This window comes from Oryctolagus cuniculus, chromosome 3 (genome assembly GCF_964237555.1).
Source record: "Oryctolagus cuniculus chromosome 3, mOryCun1.1, whole genome shotgun sequence".
Taxonomy (NCBI): Eukaryota; Metazoa; Chordata; class Mammalia; order Lagomorpha; family Leporidae; genus Oryctolagus; species Oryctolagus cuniculus.
In genome coordinates this window covers 185,208,904-185,228,864 of record NC_091434.1, presented here as the reverse complement: position 1 = coordinate 185,228,864, position 19,961 = coordinate 185,208,904, and the positions used below count along the sequence as shown (strand labels likewise).

General features: G+C 53.1%; 1 protein-coding gene across 2 annotated transcripts in view; it reads right to left on the bottom strand.

Moving 5' to 3' along the window:
- Positions 1–18,557, bottom strand: part of SVOPL (SVOP like) — a 64,557-nt gene extending 46,000 nt beyond the window's left edge. For both annotated transcript variants that reach the window (XM_017339011.3, XM_070071447.1), the window contains exons 1-7: positions 18,426–18,557; positions 9,956–10,040; positions 9,727–9,818; positions 7,857–7,955; positions 4,291–4,362; positions 1,275–1,399; positions 13–76 (exon numbers count right to left, since the gene is read on the bottom strand). In XM_017339011.3, the coding sequence (XP_017194500.3) occupies positions 13–76; positions 1,275–1,399; positions 4,291–4,362; positions 7,857–7,955; positions 9,727–9,818; positions 9,956–10,037 (534 nt within the window). In that variant the 5' untranslated portion in view covers positions 10,038–10,040; positions 18,426–18,557. The remainder of the gene's footprint in view (positions 1–12; positions 77–1,274; positions 1,400–4,290; positions 4,363–7,856; positions 7,956–9,726; positions 9,819–9,955; positions 10,041–18,425) is intronic.
- Between the last annotated feature and the right edge of the window lie 1,404 nt (positions 18,558–19,961).

Genomic DNA, 19,961 nt, shown 5'->3' with positions numbered 1-19,961 from the left:
CGTTGTCCTTACCTGAGACAGAGGCAGCATGAAGCCTCGATATTTTGTGGGCAAAAATTCAGTCTTTATGATCAGCCTGAACAGGAAGGGAGAAAAAACACAATTCTAGTAAAACCAAGTAACTTTAAAAAAAAGCTATTATTTATCTGGTCACGGGCATGAGGAATTCAGAAACAAAGCTTCCTGCACATCAGAACTGTTCCAGCTACATCCACATAAGAGCAAGAGAGAAAGTCACAACTGCTCCTCTGTTTACATTTTTACTCACATTGCTAATTTAAACCTTCTACCACTCAAGAGATACTAGCTTTATTTCTTTTGCCAAGAGAAGCGCTGGCAGAATGTTTTCCCACGCCTGGTTTCCTTTCTTAAAACATACGAGGGAAATTGCAATACACCCGAGAGAAAAGAAATCGTGTTCCCAGTCAACGAGGACAGTCAACATGCTAATCTTGCGCTCGAGCAACGACGCCGTCCTATCCCATCACCCGTCTACTTGTCTCTCTTTCGCTGTCATCAGCCGGGTCTGGGGGCTTTTAGCATCTTTCTAGATGCTCCCTGAGGGCTGTTAAAAATTCTACTGAGCTACTCTTCCTTTAGGGCCCCAAGCTCAGAGCGATGCTTAACTCGTGCCCCCGGGAAGAACCATGCCTTCCCTAACATGTTCAGGCAGTAATGAGGTGCTTCCACATCTCAGGATAACCTGCTCCACGGCACCAGGAAATAATAGCTCGAGGCCCTCTTAGTGTTCATCTCAGGGAAGCCCTGGGGGCCGTTTAGCATAACCACTTCCACACCGGCACAGCCAGGCCCCAAGCTCGCTGTCTCAGCCCGTCATCCTGCTGGCATCCTGTGGGCACCGTGTCAGGTCACGGGGCAAGGACATCTTGCATGGGTATCCCTAGATGGCACAGGTGCTTACGCCAAGTCAACCCCTCCAACTGATTCTCATGAGATAAGTCATGTTTGGGTTGACGTTCTTGTTACCCACTATGGTACTCTGTGTTAATATTTAGTCTAACCTAACAGGCTCATTTGAAAAATGATTAGCTTCAAGGAAATAAAAGCTGGCACATGCTCAGTTTAGCATCCTGTTAGTTCACCACAAAGCATCACTCTGATGAACAAATTGTTCCTCGTATAAGCGGCCACCAGGCACACACAAAGCGCTCAGAAGCACGGAGCACAAGTGTGCGGACTTGCAACCCACTGATACCCTCGGTCCACTGGACCCACAGCGTGAGGGCCTGCGGGGTCCCCAGGGAGGTGCTTACCCTTGCGCGTGGCCCGACACGCCACAGCCCACCATGGTCCGCAGGAAGACAAACCAGACGTAGGAGGGAGAGAAAGAGGTCAGCAAGGAGAAGTAGGCCCCCCACAGGAACGAGATGAACAGAATCTGACGCAAGAAAGGAGCACACGTTAGCGGGACATCCCTCCGCGGGGAAGACACGGACTATCTAGTTTCTGAAGGTAAGTTTTAATTTTTAAACATTGTTTATTTACTTGAAAGGCAGAGTGACAGGTCTTCCAACCCCTGGTTCACTTTCCAAACGGTTGCACACCTGGGGCTGGAACAGGCTGAAGCCAGGAATCTGGAACTTCATCCCGGTCGCCCACGTGGGTGGCAGGGGCCCCAAGAACTCGAGCCATCATCTGCTGCTTCCCAGGGAGCTGGATCAGAAGCAGAGCAGGGGCTTGGGTCTGGGTACAGCAGGCTCAGCCACCACCTGCAATGCCACCACCCCAGAGGAGTGCTGGTTCAAGGCCTGGCTACTCGACTTCGGATCCAGCTCCCTGCTCCTGTGCATAGGGAAGTAGTACAGGGCGGCCCAGGTACGTGTGGGTGTTTCTCTGCACCCACGTAGGAAACCTAGATGGAGCTCCAGGCTCCTGGCTTTGACCTGGCCCTGTCCAGCCACTGTAGCCTTTTGGGAAATGAACCAATCAATGGAAGATCTCTGTAACTCCCCCTTTCAAATAAATCTTTAAAAAAGGTGAAGATGTAGAGCACATGGGACTTGCACCAGCACTCCAATACGGGACGCCAGCGTGGCAAGCCACGGCTCAACTCCACTGCACCACAACGCCAGCCCGATTTCTCATCTCTGTCCAAATGTTTGCTTCCCTGAGGAGCTAACCTGGAGCAAGCTCACTGGTCTCTCACATTCAAACAATACAGCCCTGCTATTCTATCGTCTGTAGGCCGAGACTTCCAAGTTTAGACGTCTCCGCAAAACAACTAGGGGCCAGCACTGTGGTGTGGCAGGTAAAGCCACCGCCTGCAGTGCCGGCATCCCATATGGGCACCAGTTCAAGTCCCGGATGCTACACTTCTGATCCAGCTCTCTGCTATGGGTTAAGCAGTGGAGATGGCCCAGGTCCCTGGGCCCCTGCACCCACGTGGGAGACCTGGAATAAGCTCCTGGCTTTGGATTGGCTCAGTTCTGGCTATTGGGGCCATCTTGGGAGTGAACCAATGGATGGAAGGTCTTTCATTTGAAAGGTAAAGTGGCAATCTTTTTTTTTTAAGTTCACAGAAAATGGAATTAAAAGTTTACTTTGGTTCAATAACATTTTTTTAAAATTTATTTGACAGGTAGTTTCACAGACAGTGAGAGAGACAGAGACAAAGGTCTTCCTTCCGTTGGTTCACTCCCCAAATGGCTGCAACGGCCGGAGCTGCGCTGATCCGAAGCCAGGAGCTTCTTCCTGGTTTCCCATGCAGGTGCAGGGGCCCAAGGACTTGGGCCATCTTCCACTGCTATCCCAGGCCACAGCAGAGAGCTGGACTGGAAGAGGAGCAGCCGGGACTAGAACTGGTGCCCATAAGGGATGCCAGCGCGGCAGGCGGAGGATTAACCTAATGCACCATGGCACCAGCCCCTCAATAACATTTTGAAACTCATGCATACTTTTTCATAATATGCATTTCCTGTGAACTTCTTAAAGATTCTGTCTTAACAGGTATGAAATGTTTCAGCAGTGTGGACTTCTTTAAAAAAAGTTCCTTGCAGGTTTGATGAGGAAAAATCGTGCCTTGCGCTCTAAGTTTGCTTTTGAAAACTTCGTGACAATGTTGAAGTTCCTGGGACGTTCACATTTTTTCCACACAGTACCTTCTGTGTTTGGAGACACCTGTGCTTTCATATTGGTCTCCCAAAGTCTGACGGCTATTTTGAGAGGCAGGGAGAAGCAAGTAGACTGAGCTCCTGACCTCTGGTTAACTCCCCAACGTCTGCAGTGGCTGGGGCTGGCCCAGGGCTGAAGTTAGAAGCTGGGACAATCGAGGTTTCTCATGTGGGTGACAGGAACCCAATTATCTGTGCCATCACCACTTTTCCCGGGGAATCACATCAGCAGGAAGTAGAAACTGGGCGCTGGAGCCAGGCATCGAATCAGGTACTCTGACGTGGGACACAGCAGCATCTTAACTGCTAAATGCCCACCCCATATGACATTTAAATGCTTTAAGACATACGGCCAATTTTATTAATGCTTTCCCTTGGCATTTCCTTAGAAAAATTTTATTTTAATTGACACACACACAGTGATCTTCCATTTGTTGGTTCATCCTCCAAATACCCACCACAGCTGGGGCTGAGCCAGGCCAAAACTGAGTCACAGCTCAGCCCGCGTCTCCCAGAGCGCCAGGGGCCCAAGTAATGAGCCGTCACTGCTGCCTCCCAAGGTGTGCATTAGCACGAAGCTGGAAGCAGGAGCAGAGCTGGGAATCGAACCCGGGCGTCTGACACGGGTCCAAGTGGCAGCTTCCCACCACATCAAACGCCCACCCCGCGTTTCTCCACCAGAAATCAGAGGACAGAGATGGCTGGATCTGTAATCAGAAGACCCGGATGTCTTGCTGCTTAATCTTAAGAGATCTGTGACTCTGACCAAGTGGCTTAGTTTCGAAGCTAAGACAGAGTTAACTAAGGCTTATGCACTTACATTTACACCCCCAAGTCCCCACACCCTTGCTCCTCCACCCAGCAGACTGAGTTCTGTAACAACGGTACTGTACAGACCCCGGATCCTGCCCCCTATGCTATGGCCTTTGGTCCACCCAATCTGTTTCAACCTTGCCCACACCTAGACTGCCCGGTACCAGATGTGGGGACAGTACCTTGGGCAAAGCTAAGCAACCAAGCAGACAAGGCTGGGATCCAGGACTGTGCTGTCAGGGGAGAAGCCTCCCGCTTCCCAGGGAAGCATCCACGGAGAGAGCAAGAGGCGAGTGCTGTGACAGAATGCCCCACAGAAAATTCTAGATCACAAGGCCCGACTTACCTTCCAGCGGCCGTATCTGTCAGCCAGCAGACCAAAGAGGATGCTGAAGACCATGTAGCCGAAAAACACCATCTGGCGAGAGTGAGGAGAAGCGGTTCTGTGGGCAGGGTTTCAGATGTGCACTGCTGCCTTCTCCCATCTTAACCAGAAGCAGACTGGGACCGTGTGAGGGGTGCAGGCTAAGGTTAGGGCTCCCCCAGCCCTTAGCACACTCTGGGCTTTGGAGGCTACGCGTATGCTTCTTGGCGGGTGATCCCACACGTGGAAAGACCGTCCCCGGTGTGAAAGGGTCCAGGGCCAGGTAAGCGCCTCCTCTGATGCAAGGCAGCAGCTCGGACTCCAGGCTACTCAGCACTGCAATCGGCAGCTTCCACTGCGATTGAAAAGCAACTGTGGCACGGGGTTGCGGTGCTGCCTGGGACACCGGTACCCCTTGCTGGTTCAAGACCCAGCTCCTCCATTTCTGAGCCAGCTCACTGCTAATGCGCCTGAGAAGGCAGCAGACACTGGCCCACGTGCTTGGGACCCTGCCACCCACATGGGAGACCCAGCTGGAGTTCCAGGCTCCCGGTTGCAGTCTGGAGCAGCCCCCGCTGCTGTGGCCATTTGGGGAATGAAACAGAAGATGCAAGATCTAACTCTGCCTTTCTAATAAAGAAATTGCAAGGAAAAAAAAAAGGCAATCTATCCATTCATGCTCCGCCTATTCTACACACAAAATGAGGACATAAAAGCCTTCCTTCATGTGTTACAAGCAAGCAAAGACTTTATTTTACAGATTTATTTATTTACTTGAAAGGCAGAGTTAGAGAGGCAGAGGCAGAGAGGCAGACAGAGGGAGAGGTCTTCCATCCGCTGACTCGCTCCCCAGATGGCCGCAATGGCCAGAGAGGCTCTGATGTGAAGCCAGGAGCCTCCTCTGGGTCTCCCACTTGGGTGCAAGGGCCCAAGGACTTGTTCCATTGCTTTCCCAGGTGCATTAACAGGAAGCTGAATTGGAAGTGGAGCAGCTGGCACTCAAAACAGCACCCATTTGGGATGCTGGCACTGCAGGCGGCAGCCTCACCTGCTACGCCACAGCGCTGGCCCCACAAGCATAAATTTTAAACAGCAAACTATCATTTACTTAAAAAAGAAAAAGACTCTTCAAAACAGCTATAAATTCTAGGATGAATTCACTGTTTTCCTTAGTGTTCTCCCAATGGCTTGTTCCCCGGGAAGACCCAGGAGCCCAGGCTGGATCCCAGCATTTAGACTCAGCGCCGGCTTCAGCTGACACCTGGCTTCCTCGGTTCCCTGTCCAGGGCAGGTGCCCGAGGGCCCCAGGGACAGCGTCAGCCTGCTTCCTCTCTCCCTCACTGGGAGGCTTGGAACCCTGCTTCTGTCTGCCGTCTCTCCTTTTCTCTCTTTCTCTTCCTCAGTGTTAAGTAAAGATCACACAAGGCCAATTTTCTTCTGGACTAAGCTCCTGTACCAGGCCCTGATAGACCAGGCTAAAATCAAAATGGGATCACTTACGCTGAAGTCCCACGGCACCAAGCTGAGACTCAGCTGTCTCTCTGAGCTTCCTGGAAATCAGCATTGGCGAACAGACAGCCCATTTCTCTAGCAGGCCAGTTTTAGTTGGCCCGAGAATGAGGTTCCCTCTGCTTTCTCCCTGTACAAAAGGAAACCTGACGTTGACAGCCAATGTCTCCCGGTCCCCACCCACCTTCCAAGGGCGGTAATTCTGAAATGACCAATTCACTTTTTGTTCCTGGATTCTGCTTCCCTCAGCTTTTTACCCCCTAAAACCAACTTCTGCTCAGCCTACAGAAACACTGTTACGGCGAAGTGTTGCCAGCTCCCAAGAACTGAAAAGAAAGCCGACCAGACGGTTAAGTTCAATGTTAGTTTTGTCTTTTTGACACAAGGAAGACTCAGATGAATTTCTTTCACCAGGAACTATTTTAAAAAATTACAAATTCTCAGATGACAACCACGATTTTGCCCTGTGTACAGTTCTTTCTAGGACAGAGTCCTGGGCTCAAAATTTGCTAACCCCAAGGTTTGCAAAAGCTGATTCTATATCCCTGCGTGGAAGGTTGCATGGAGACAGAAAACTAACCCCCTCCCCCCGAGGTTGACTCTTGTCTCGGGGAGTTATTTATAGAATGACTCCTGTCTCTGATCTATAATGCACAGGAAGTTTTGTTTCTTCAGCACTAACTTCCTATGAGCCCCCAATCCGTAAATTACTCAGTTAACACTCAAGCAGGTCGTTGAGCAAGTGGAACAGGAGCTAAGGGCCCTGGAAAAATGAAAAGGAACCAATGCAACAGAACACCAGGGCCCAGAGTTGTGGCTTAGTGGGTTAGGCTGTTGCCTGCAACGTCAGTATCCCACATGGGCTCAAGTTCGAGTCTCAGCTGCTCCACTGATCCAGCTCCCTGATGATGCATCTGGGAAAACAGAAGAAGACGGCCCACACACCCAGGCCCCACCACCCTTGTGGGAGACGCTTTGGTCTGGCCCAGCCCTGGCCACTGGGGAATCAATCAGCAGACAGAAGACCTCTCTGTCTCTCCCTTCCTCTCTGTAACTCTGCCTTCAAATAAATACTTAAAAAAAAAAGGAGGAATTTTAATTGGGGGGAGAGAGTGAGAGCTAGGGCAGATGTACTGCTGTGACTGGGTATGACTTTGAAGGTTCCCAGTCTCCAAATCACAGACACAACTGTCACATGTCCCGCAGCACCCGAGAGGACTCAGGTGAGGGACTGGTCTGAGGAACGCCGCGTGAGCAGCACTTCCAGCGGCGGTTTGCTGCCTGGTTAAGGCACCGCGGTCAGGAGCCTCTTGGGGACCCGACTCAACCCAAGACCAACCCGCTCCCTCTAACTTGCATCTCTCTCACCCGGACTGTCGCTCCCCCTCTTCGTGGAGGAGCAACACAGGACCCTGCGCTGTTCTTTCGTCTGCTCGGCCCTCCCCGGGTTTGCTGCTGGTTCTTCCCGGGTTGGCTACTATCCCTTCCACCTCCGTGGAAGGGCAGTTCCCCCTGGCCGCATTCCCCACTTCCGCAGGGGAGCGGCACACCGCCGGCCGGCTCTCTGGGGGCTGCACGGGTTCCCTTAGATGTTCCCCATAGATGTTCCTTATAGATGTTCCTGGTGCATGCCGTCTCTCTCCTCCTTTATAGTCCTCCTCCGCCAATCCCAACTCGGCTGAGTACGCTGCTCTCCAATCAGGAGCAAGTCCTACAGTTAATTGGTTGAACTGGAGGCAGCTGTGCGGAAGCTGTTTACTTCTCTCCCAGCGCCATATTGTGGGAGAGCAGATGCATAGAATAAGTCCTAATTCGAGCAACTCAGTCTAGTCCAGATTGCTCCCCACACCGGACTCTTTCTCGGAGCTGGAGAGCTAGCATCACGGCTGCACACTCTCGCCGTAGAGAGAAAGGCCCCGATGAGCCTGCAAACCCATGTGCTGTAGCAGTCGACACAGCAAGTGGCGAGGAGCCCTCTGGCTGTTGGCCCTGCGGGGCGGGGGTGGGGGCGGGGTCAGGCCCGGAGAGCAGCCACTCACCGTAGTCACCAACGCCACTTGCCAGTTCTCCAGCTGCCACTCACAGCGGATGACAGGAGACACAACAGCTATTAACATGATTTCCATGGCCTCGGCCACCTTCAAAGAGGAGGAGACGATTCACGTCAGTGCCAGCTCGCAGTCACGTCCTCCCGGGGCAGCCCCTCAGCCTCTCCCTCACTCAGACCCCTCCTGTGCACCCACACAGCGCTGCGGCTGCACAAAGAACTCCAGGAGGTCAGCTTTCCCGGCGAGACCACGGAGGGTCCCCGGGGACGAGGGCACGTACTCCCTGGGACTCTGGACTCACACACCACAGGGTGGCACCACGAGGGGCATGCGGGCAGAGGGAGGTGGGGAGGAGGCGCTCGGCGTCCACATCAAAGCTGGAAAGTGGTGGGCACCTTGTCCAAAGTGAGAGTTCATCAGCAGAGAACGTATTTAGCAACCCTAGTGTAGGGTGTACTACCAAATACTATTTTGCTTTCATGTATGAGAGAGAAACAGATCTTCCATCCCCTGGTTCACTCTAACAGCCAGGGCTGGGCCAGGAGCCCGTAACACAATCCAGGTTGCCACAGTGGCAGGGACCCAGCTTTGAGCCCACCTGCCTCCCAGGTGCACATTATCAGGAAGCGATACTCAGAGGCAGTCAGGAGGAACCCCAGCCCCTAACACGGGACGCAGGTGTCACAGGCTCCATCTGAACTACGACAAACACCTGCTCCTTAAGTTGTTTCTCAGTGTAAAATCTGAGTGTCATCCTCTAACTACGATTGAATCCATTACAGGGAAGATTTCTCTCCCAGGAAAGAGTGGAGGCTAGGAAACAGAAACAAGCGGTAGAAATTAAGCCCAGCATAATGCAAGACAAGTGCAGTGTTACTCAGGCCCTGGGCCTGGAGGAAGGCAATTAAGACAAAATGAAGACTTCGCTGGGGCCAGCGCCCTAGTGCTAACATTGATAGGCTATCAGACTGGCTACTTGTTAGCACACCCTCTGCCTGTGCGGAACTCGGAGAGCAGAGGCAGAACAGGCCGAACAAGGTCCGCCGCCTCCTTTTGGAAGATGCATCAGCACATGCGTGCTACCGCCAGCTCCCCAACTCCCCTCCTTAGACCCGGAGACACCTGTCACTCCCGGCTGCCTCACCTACCTTTACACGCGCGCCCGCTCCCCTGATTTCCCGCTGTCGCTGTCTTGCTACCATTATGCATCTCAGGGCAGCTTAACAGCCCCACCCTGCCGCCAGAGGATGCAGCGGCGCTGGTCCACAGTTTCACAACTGCGCGATGGAAACCCGGGGCCTGGGTTCTCATTTTACTCAAGACAGCGTACGGAAACGTGTTAGTGTGTGTGCTGCCACAGCACAGCACTAGGGGCTGGGAAGCCCGAGATGGAGCCACCCGCAGGCTCTGGGCACCAAGGCAGAGGCGCGAGCAAGCCGGGCGCTCGGTCCTCACCCTGCGCCCGTGGGCGGAGCCCCCGTGGCTTCACGAAGGCCCCTCCTCGTACCAGGCTCCATGGGCAACACCTGAATTTCCAAGGGGCGGCAGGTGTTCAAGCCCGAGCAGTAAACAAGCAGTAAACACGTGCCTCTGGGTGGGTCTGAAACCCTGGTTACAACTGTTGCAGGTGATCCTTCTAGCAGTGCCTCCCCTTACAAGGAAATCAGCACCGCTTTCTCCTGCCTCCCTTCGCCTCCATGCAAACCCTTTCAAAAATAAGCCTCGACTTCCCAGAGCAGAGACAGATACTCCTTCCCCCCCCCCTCCCGCCCCGTGCTGCAGCCCTGCCGCCCCCGCCCCACGCCCCGGCCTGAACAGCTCAGTGCAGTGAGGAGCCCGGCTCTGGGCTCGGAGAACTCACCCCGGTGCTGCCCATGATCAGGAACAGGGCAATGTGGAAGCGCCCGAAGCCGATGGTCTCCACGGCGTCTTCCACGGTGAACGTCTTGGACTCTGAGGAGGGAAGGCAGAGGGAGGGCGTGTGGGCTACTGCCGGCCTCTGGAAGCCGCTCCCGCCACGGCCACAAGCCCACCCGGGGAGGGGCCCTCGGCAGCAGCTTGAGAGCGGGACACCCCTGTGACGGCCTCACCTCTGGGCTGTGGCTCTGCGGCAGCCACGCTCAGCTTCCGGAGGCTGATGACGGTGACAGGCTCAGTCTGTCTGGCAGCCATCCTCTGTGGTTCCAGTGTCCACGCAGCTTCCCGGATGGAAGCAAGGAAGGAGGGAAGGACGGCTCATGAGGCTGCTGAGTGCTGTGGGCCAGGCACCCCCACACCCAGCCTCACCGGCCCCGCGTGCTCAGGGACTCGGCTGCTCACGGTCTAACTTCTTCCCTGCCCCTTGTTAGGCTGGGGAATTTACCCGAATGCACCTTGGTTTCCTTGTCTCTAAAATGAGGGCAACAGGAAACTTGCCACCGATCTGAGGGCACCTAGCCCATACCTGTCACGCAGGAGAGCGCAGTACCTGGGCGCTGCTGCCACTGTCACTGTCAGGCACGGATCCGTGCCATCAGCACGGTGAGGGCAGCAAGGAGGTTGAACACAGCAGACGGGACAACCCACCCCTTGGCAGTGCTGAAAGGGAGATCACACTCGCGTCCTTTGGAGGCTGCTAAGGAGCACACGCGTCCTTCTGAGAACTGCTAAGTGTTTGCCTTCCTTGGACAAATCGCCTGGTATTAGGGTCAAACAGCTGATGAAAGAAAATCATTCTGAATTTCAGCTACTACTTGCAGAACAGGTGGACTTAAGTTGTTATGTTGGGGCCAGCACTGTGGCATAGTGGGCTAAGCCTCTACCCGCGGTACCAACATCCCATATGGGCCCCAGTTCGAGTCCCAGCTGCTCCTCTTCTGATCCAGCTCTCTGCTGTGGCCTGGGAAAGCAGTGGAAGATGGCCCAAGTCCTTGACCCTGCATCCATGTGAGAGACCACGAGGAAGCTCCTGGCTTCAGATCAGCCCAGCTCCAGCCATTGTGGCCATTTGGGGAGTGAACCAGCAGACGGAAGACCTTTCTCTGTTTCTCCGTCTCTGTGTCTGTAACTCTGCCTCTGAAATATCTTAAAACATTATTACTATGCTGTAACTCCTAACAAAATAATGGCTCTAGCCAGTGATCATCACCTGGGAATTCTCACAAAAAGAACTTGAACCAAATGCAATCAACCCTCCAGCTCTATCTACAGTGTACACAGTAAATGAAGAAAAACATTTCAAACTAGGCCGGAAGGATGCAGTAAAAAAACCCAGAGTGTAGAAAAGTCTATGGTATAAATAAATGGCCTGGCTTCTTCGGCAAAGGAAAAGGAGAGGGAAGAGGAAACTGTAGACTGAAACCCAGGAGATGCAGCCACCACACACTGCTGGGGGTCTGGGTCATCTAACAAGTCAACTTGCAAAAACACAAAACACCAACAGAGAAAGAAAACACGGGAACGGAAGCAGGTTTGGAGTTTTGGGATGGGATCGCTAGGTGTGACACGGATTACGGCTGTGGTGAATAAAATACACGTTTGGGATATTACACTAGCTGGTGAAGACGTGATGACGATGATGTCTCAGATTAGTATAAACAAGTGGCCGGGAGGGAACAGTGCACGTGGGATGTCGCTGTGTATACAGGCGGTTGTAGATGGAGAAAGAATGCTGGAAATCAGTGATGGACGACCTTGGATACATCGAGGTTCCTTTTACTGCCTTCTACTTCTGCATTTCTTAAAAAAAAAATGGCTCCAAGAATGTGGGTCTGAGACTCTAACTTATCCGATGTCGGACTTCTGGCGGCAAGTAGTAGAATGAGAACTCGTGAAGTGCTAATACCCCAAATACATAAGGAACTCCTGCAACTCAGAAGACAAGACCACAGCCGACACAGAGCCGAGACCTGCAATGGCAGGTGTGCGGGAAAGTGCACAACGTCGCCGCGCCCCAGGGAAGCGTGCATCGCAGTCAACCCTGTGGGGCAGCTATCGTCCAAAAACCAAGAGAAGTAACAAATCCTGTGAGGAGGAGGGAGAGGAGAGCTTCTACACTGCCGGTGCGAGTGTTAACTGGTGACGGCTCTGGAAAACAGTACCAAAGCTCCTCAACAAATCTACAAACAGAGCTACCACACAGTCCAACCAGCTCCACTGCTCGGTACTGACATCCAAAGGAGCTGAAGTCAGTTATCTCAGAACCTGCACTCCTATGTTCACTGTGATGTTGATGCCATCAGTGGCTGTATGGAGGGAGGAAATGTGGCGTGTCCGTGACGGGAAACCTTGGCTGTGCAACATCACGATGCGCCCGGAGGACGTGTCTGCTAAGTGAAGTGAGCCAGACACAGGACAGACACCACGCTCTGGCGCATGCACGGTGAATCTAAGATAGTCCCAAAGCATCACGGGAAGGGCTGCGGCCAGGGCGGAGGGTGTGACCCGAGGGCGCTGTCTGGGGTGCGCGGGAGGTGCATGTCCCAGCAACGCCTGCACTGTTAACAGCACGGTGCTCCGTCCGCTGTCCACGCGCGGTGTTGAGAGGCTGATCCAGGCGTTCTTATCGCAGTGAGAATAAGTGAGAGAGTGGGGGTGACGTGTAAGCGTACGGCAGATTGCGGTGATGGTTTCATGGTGTTTTTTTTTTAAAGATTTATTTATTTATTTGAAAGTCAGAGTTACACAGAAAGATGAGAGGCAGAGAGAGAGAGGTCCTCCATCTGATGTTCACTCCCCAATTGTCCGCAACAGCTGGAGCTGTGCCGATCCGAAGCCAGGAGCTTCTTCCGGGTCTCCCATGCGGGTACAGGGGCCCAAGGACTTGGGCCATCTTCTACTGCTTTCCCAGACCATAGCAGAGAGCTGGATCAGAAGAGGAGCAGCTGGGAGTGGAACCAGCACCAATAACGGATGCCAGCGCTTCAGGCCAGGGCGTTAACCCTGCACCACAGCACTGGCCCCATGGGTTTTTATGTACCTCCAAATTCATCAAGTGGTATATGTCACGTATGTCCAGCTTTCTGTATGGCAATCGAATCTCAGTACACAGTTGAAAAAATAAAGAAGCTGAGGTGGGCACTGGGCCTGGCAGCGGGGGCATCTGCATCCCACATCCCAGAGCCCCGGCTTGCTCCCAGTCCCAGCCCCTGACAGCCACTCCCTGCCAGTGCAGACCCGGGTAGGCGTCAGCCACGGCCCGCGTCACGGGGGCCCTGCCACCCACAGGGGAGACCTGCACTAACGTCCTAGCTCCCAGCTCCACCCCACTGTGGGCGTTTGGGAAGTCAACTGATAGATGACAGCTCTGTCAGTATGACTGTCTCTGTCTCACTATGTGTCTCCATACTTTCAAAATAAAAATAAAAATTAAATGTGTGTTTTTAAAGAACTCAAACTAAGGTCTTCTCTTCCCAGAATGTAAAAATAGCCCCGAGCACTTGTGTGGTCATTAATGGTTGCCAGGCGCCACTTCCGCATCGTGTGTCGTGTGGGCTCCCAAGGAGAGGGCACCGTGTCCCCTGCCCTAAGGCCTTTCTAACCCTGCTGCAGACACAGGAGTTGCACTGAGAACAGTCACCTGCAGTGTAGTTCTCTGGCAACACCGTCACAGGGACACACCCCGAGGAGAGAGGTCAGTCCTGCTCAGAAAGAATCCAGGGATCCATGAAACACTGTTCCGCCCACGGTGGGAGGACCCGGAGTCCCCGTCTCAGCCCACCTGGGAGCCAGCAGCCTCCAGCAGAGCCAGTCCTGCAGGGGCTGCTCCCTTCTCAGATGTTGTCAGGACATCTTTTTGAGGGATGTTCTTTATTTGGCCATTTTTTATAAATAAGGTCGGGGCCAGCGCTGTAACGGAGTAGGATGGCCCTCCATCTGCAGTGCCGGCGTCACATATGGGCCCTGGTTTGAGTCCCGGCTGCTCCTCCTCTGATCCAGCTCTCTGCTGTGGCCTGGGAAAGCAGTGGAAGATGGCACAAGTCCTTAGGCCCCTGCACCCGCATGGGAGACCCAGAAGAAGCTCCTGGCTCCAGGCTTCAGATCAGCCCAGCTCCAGCCATTTTGGCCATTTGGGGAGTGAACCAGTGGGTGGAAGACCTCTCTCTGTGTCTCTCCTTCTCTCTAACTCTACCTCTCAAATAAATAAATAAATAAAATCTTTAAAAATAAAGTTGTTAGCAGTAAAAGCACCTTCTTTTCCTTATAAAAATAGACTCAGTACCTATTACATACTGGGTAGGACTGAACGTGGTTCTAGAGGGGAAGACAAACTATTAACATGAAATTAAAGCAATCAAAATCACCAGTGGGGCTGGTGCTGACTTGCAAATAAATAAATAAATATTAAAAAAAAAATAACCGTGAGGTGCCAGAGAACTGAAAACACAAATCCTCATGAAACCACGCCCAGAAGCTCAGAGCAGCAGTGTATCGGTGGAAACAGCCTAAGTGAGGCGGGACTGGCTAACCCAAGTATGGCTCCCAGCGCTGTGTCTGCAGGAGCTTGGTTCCAGGAACTCCACAGACACCAAAATCCGCAGCTGCCCAAGTCCCTCACACCAAAAAATACAAAACTGAAAACGGATCAAAGGCCCACATTTAAGAGCTCACACTGTAAAGCTTAGAAGAAGGGGAAAGTCACCGTGATCTCGAATCGGGCAGACTCCTTCCAAGTGACTCCAAAGCACAGGCAATCAAAGAAAAAGCAGATAAAGTGGCTCAGTCAAAATTTAAAACTCTTGTGCATCGAAGGACAGTATCAAGAAAAGGAAAAACACCCACAGGACTGGAGAAAACATCTGCAAATCATAGGTCTAATGGGAGTCTAGTGTCCAGAATATATAAAGAATTCCGGCAACAGCAAGAAGGCAGCTCAGCTTAAAAAGAGGGCAATGACGCACAGAGACATTGCTCCAAAGGCGCCTCACACAGCACGCAGAGAGGCACAGCATCTGTGGTCAGCAGGGAGATGCACCCAAAACCAAGAGTGTGAGAACACCCTCTGGGTGCGCTCGGTGCCCTGGAGTCCAGCGCCGAGGCTGCAGAGTGGGGCCCTCCTTGGCACTGGGGTTAGGTGGAGTCACGCTGGGTGTGCTGTGAGTTGGGAGGAGTCCTAATCCAATCTGCCTGGTGTCGGGGTGCAAGGAGGGAAGGCAGACAACCTCACGAGAACCCAAAGGCAGACATGGAGGTGATGCCCCTACAAGCCCAGAAAGCCTCACGTCTGCCAGTGGGCCCCTGGAAGGCCGGGGATGCACAACCCATTCTGCCTCAGGCGCTGCCAACACTCTGACCTCCAAGTTCCAACCTCCGGAACCTTCTCTCGCTCATGCCACTCAGCGGAAGGCACGGTTACGGCAGCACCGGGGGACAGTGCTAGCTGAGAGCGCTATCCAGTTGTGTGGGAAATAATGGTTTTTATCAGCTGGGGCAGGCCAGATCAAAGCCAGGAGCCAGGGACTCCAGCCTGGTCTCCCACATGGGTGCAGGGGCCCAGGTACTGGGGCCATCCTCCACTGCTTTCCCAGGCCACCAGCAGGGATCTGGATCGGAAGTGGAGCAGCCAGGACACAAACTGGTGCCCGTACGGGATGCCAGCACTGCAGGTGGTGACTTGACCTGCTATGCCACAGCACTGGCCCAGGCTTGCAGTTTTATAGTGAGTGTTATGAGGAGGAGATGAGATCATCTGTAAAATGCAGCACTGTGCCCACCCATGTAGCACTGTTCTCACTTCTAAACAAAGGAAGCAAAGAAATCTCTGGAAGTTCACCACAATCAGCAATCACTCAGCTCAAGCTGTTCAGTGTCTATGGAGTTAGTGAGGACATTTATCTGCTAGGAGTTGTCTCATTAATGTTAGAACACGCTGGATTCAGACGCAAAGTGCCCAACAGAGCAGGAAAGTTACTTTTTTTTTTTTAAGACAGGTTGAGGGCCGGCGCTGTGGCATAGCAGGTAAGGCTGTCGCCTGCAGTGCCGGCATCCCATATGGGCGCCGGTTCGAGTCCCAGCTGCTCCACTTCTGATCCAGCTCCCTGCTATGGCCTGGGAAAGCAGTAGACGATGGCTTAGGTCCTTGGGTCCCTGCACCTGCGTGGGAGACCTGGAAGAAGCTCCTGGCTCCTGATCGGCGCAGGTCCAGCTGTTATAGTCACCTGGGGAGTGAACTAGCGTATGGAAGACACCTCTCTGTCTCTCCTTCTCTCTCTGTGTAACTCTGAATTTCAAATAAATAAACTTTAATAAATAAATAAAAAGGTTGACTTCATTTGGAGGGTAAACATCTGGTGCTGGCAACTTGCCCCTGTGCAACGTTCCTGTTGGGAAGTCAGACCCCAACCCTCCCCCTCCACCTGTGTCCCACCGACATTCACCCTCACCCGTCACACCGTCTCACCAAGGAGGGGCACAACACAGTGGGGACTTTCGGTTTCAAAAATGCTCCTGTTGTTCTCGGTTGTTTCACATTGCAAATCAATACATTTTGGAGGAGGAAAAACCTTTCAAACTTCAGTTGTTTGAGAGAGAAGCAAGAGAGCTCGCCTGAGCGGACTCAGCGAATGAGCTTGGCCCAGTCAGTGCCTGACAACTGTAAGGGTGACTTTCCTAACACCTTTGAAGGTGCTCAAGGCCCAGGTGGGCTCCCACTGACAATGGACAGAAGAAACAAACGTCCCAAGTCCACCAGCAACAAAGAAAGCTCTCCCTCCTGCCCAGTCGGGGTGCACAGGGTTTTCCACAGCAGGATCCTGGTGGTGGGGCACTTGGGGACGAGGAGTCACCAGGATTTTGGCACTCACCTCGGCACACTCAAGCCGACCTGCATTCCAAGTCATAAGAGGACACGCAGGCACCAACCCAAAGCTAATTCGCATTTATAGAAAGTATTCTCTTAGTATTTTCTAAGAGCTTCAGCCAAAAGCTCCATAAAGAGAGAAGAGGAAAACGTGTCTCAGAGGTGGATCTGAGTAACACTGAGAGAGCGAGCTCGTGAACTTCGCTCTGAAGCACAGCCTGCAAAGTCTGCACTGGCGTTTTCTGTTCTTTGGTCCCCTAAGTCACTAAGTCTCTTCTAGCCTGGAGAGAGTTGGGATGGATGGTGGATGGATGAGTGGATCTGTGGGTGGATGAGTGGGTAGATGGATGAGTGGGTAGATGGATGGGTGGGTGGGTGGGTGGGTGGATGAGTGGATGGTTAGATGGGTAGGTGGATGGGTGGATGGATGGATGGATGGATGGGTGGATGGGTGGGTGGATGAGTGGGTAGATGGATGGGTGGACGGGAGGGTGGGTGGGTGGGTGGATGAGTGGGTAGATGGATGGATAGATGGGTGGATGGGTGGATGGATGGGTGGATGGTTAGATGGGTGGATGGATGGGTGGTGGATGAGTGGATGGTTAGATGGGTGGATGGATGGGTGGATGGGTGGTGGATGAGTGGGTAGATGGGTGGATAGATGGGTGGTGGATGAGTGGATGGTTAGATGGGTAGATGGATGGGTGGATGGGTGGGTGGATGAGTGGGTAGATGGATGGATAGATGGGTGGATGGGTGGATGGATGGGTGGATGGTTAGATGGGTGGATAGATGGGTGGATGGATGAGTGGATGGTTAGATGGGTAGATGGGTGGGTGGGTGGATGGATGGATGAGTGGGTAGATGGATGGAAAGATGGGTGGATGGGTGGATGGATGGGTGGATGGTTAGATGGGTGGATGGATGGGTGGTGGATGAGTGGATGGTTAGATGGGTGGATGGATGGGTGGATGGGTGGTGGATGAGTGGGTAGATGGGTGGAAAGATGGGTGGGTGGATGAGTGGGTAGATGGATGGATAGATGGGTGGATGGATGAGTGGATGGTTAGATGGGTAGATGGATGGGTGGGTGGATGAGTGGGTAGATGGATGGGTGGACGGGAGGGTGGGTGGGTGGGTGGATGAGTGGGTAGATGGATGGATAGATGGGTGGATGGATGAGTGGATGGTTGGATGGGTGGTGGATGAGTGGGTAGATGGATGGATAGATGGGTGGTAGATGAGTGGGTAGATGGATGGGTGGATGGATGGGTGGGTGGATGGGTGGGTGGATGAGTGGGTAGATGGGTGGTAGATGAGTAGGTGGATGAGTGGTGGATGATCAGTCAGGCCTACTCAGGAAAAGTGGTAATAACACAGGGAACAATAGTTCACGTCTCATCATCATTTCCCAAGAAAGCTACAATGGGGAAGGAATCCCTAACCCACCCTCAAAGGCCTGATAAATTGGGATTTACTCTGAAACTCGGTCTTAGCTGGAGTTCGAGCTTCATTACAACAAATTCAAGGCACCGGTTGACATTCTATTGTATTTTCTGTGCTAAATTTTTGAGCCAGAGATAATGGGGCCTCTGTAGATATTTTTAAACCTGGATTTTGCGTGGGTGATATAATTTGTTCTGCAATATCACCAATAAAAAGAACGGAATTTCCTCGCTCCATCTGCGTTTGGCCATGCATGAAGAGTCAACTCCCACCCCCACTCCACCACCACCAACCGCAGGGCACACAAAGCCAGGGTGCGGCTGCCCTCCGAGACTCACCGCTGCGTGCTCCTTGGCCCTGTGCTCCCCGCTCACCACAGCCAGGTTTTACACGCAGGTCGGACCACCCACGGCTTCCTGGGGGCTTCTGGACTTGCCTTCGAAGCCTGGTCTTACCCTCTCCTTTGCGCTCAGCTCTCCAAACAGGATTCTTTAAGCAGCCGCCTTGCATCCTGGGAAGTGTGTGCACCTGGGGCACCCCCCCCTCCCCCCCGCGCATTCCTGCACCTGATCCCCTTTAAAGAAGAAATTACATCTCTCCTTGGAACACAGAGCGGCTGCCAGACTTTGGAGGAAATTGACTTGTTGTTCTCAGGAGGGCTGGAGGCTTTCCAAAAGGAGGAGTAGGACTGGCTTGTAGGGACAGAAAGGTTTTGCCCTTGCAAATGTTTTCTCACGGCTATTGCTGTCTAGAATGAACGGGCAACATGTTGGCGAGCTAAGCACAGGGTGTATCTGAGAAAGACGCTAGGAAGGGCGGTAGGGGGCTGGGAACCTTAACGCTGCCCACAGGAGGGCAGGGTGGGGGCTTGCGGGCATCTGCAGCCACGCGACAAATCACCTTCGTGCCTTGTTTCCACTCAGCCACCACGGACTGAGCGTCTCCTCCAGCTTCACCAGCCTCTTCTACAGCCCCGAGAGGCGAACATCGCTAGCTCCCTCGGCAATGCATTGCCTGTCCACGGGCTAAGTACTGACGCTGGCACACACTTGCACATCTCTGACGCCAAAGATGGTTCGTCTACTCAGCAGGCGTGGAGCACCTCACGTGCGTCTCACACGGTGCTGGAGTCAGGACGCCGACACAGTTTCCTCCAAGGTTGGAGCAGGGCCTCTCCCATGAGCACCAGTCAGTCCTTCCACGTGGAGCGCAGGGGAGGGCTGAGAGTCAGTCTCTTCCGAAAGGTGTTCTGCATTTGGCCAATGGCTTTGAAATTTCATTTACTAACAATGAGAATTTAGAACTAAATAAGAGGGGGCAGGGGTTAAGCTGGCCCTTAGGACACTGGCACCCATATCAGAGTGCCTGGCTCCTCCAGGACTCACGGGAAGGCAATGGGTGATGGCTCAAACTTGGGTCCTTGCCACCGCGTGGGAGACCTGGATGGAGTTCCGGGCTCCTGGCTTTGGCCTGGCCCAGCCCTGGCAGTTGTGGGTATTTGGAGAGGTGAACCAGCAGATGCAAGATTCTCTCTCTCTCTGCCTTTCAAATAAGTGTTCATTATACTTAATACCAGCTCAGTTACCAAAGAGGTCATAATCCCCCCTGGATAAAAGATCGATCACTCAAAGCAGTCAATGGGATGAATCTTACAAGCTCTTAGGAGTTTGCCTAGGGGCTGGCGCCATGGCGCAGGTTAATCCTCTACCTGCGGTGCCAGCATCCCATATGGGTGCCGGTTCTAGTCCTGGTTGCTCCTCTTCCAATCCAGCTCTCTGCTGTGGCCTCAGAAAGCAGAAGAAGATGGCCCAAGTGCTTGGGCCCCTGCACCTGCATGGGAGACCAGGAAGAGGCTCCTGGCTTTGTATTGGTGC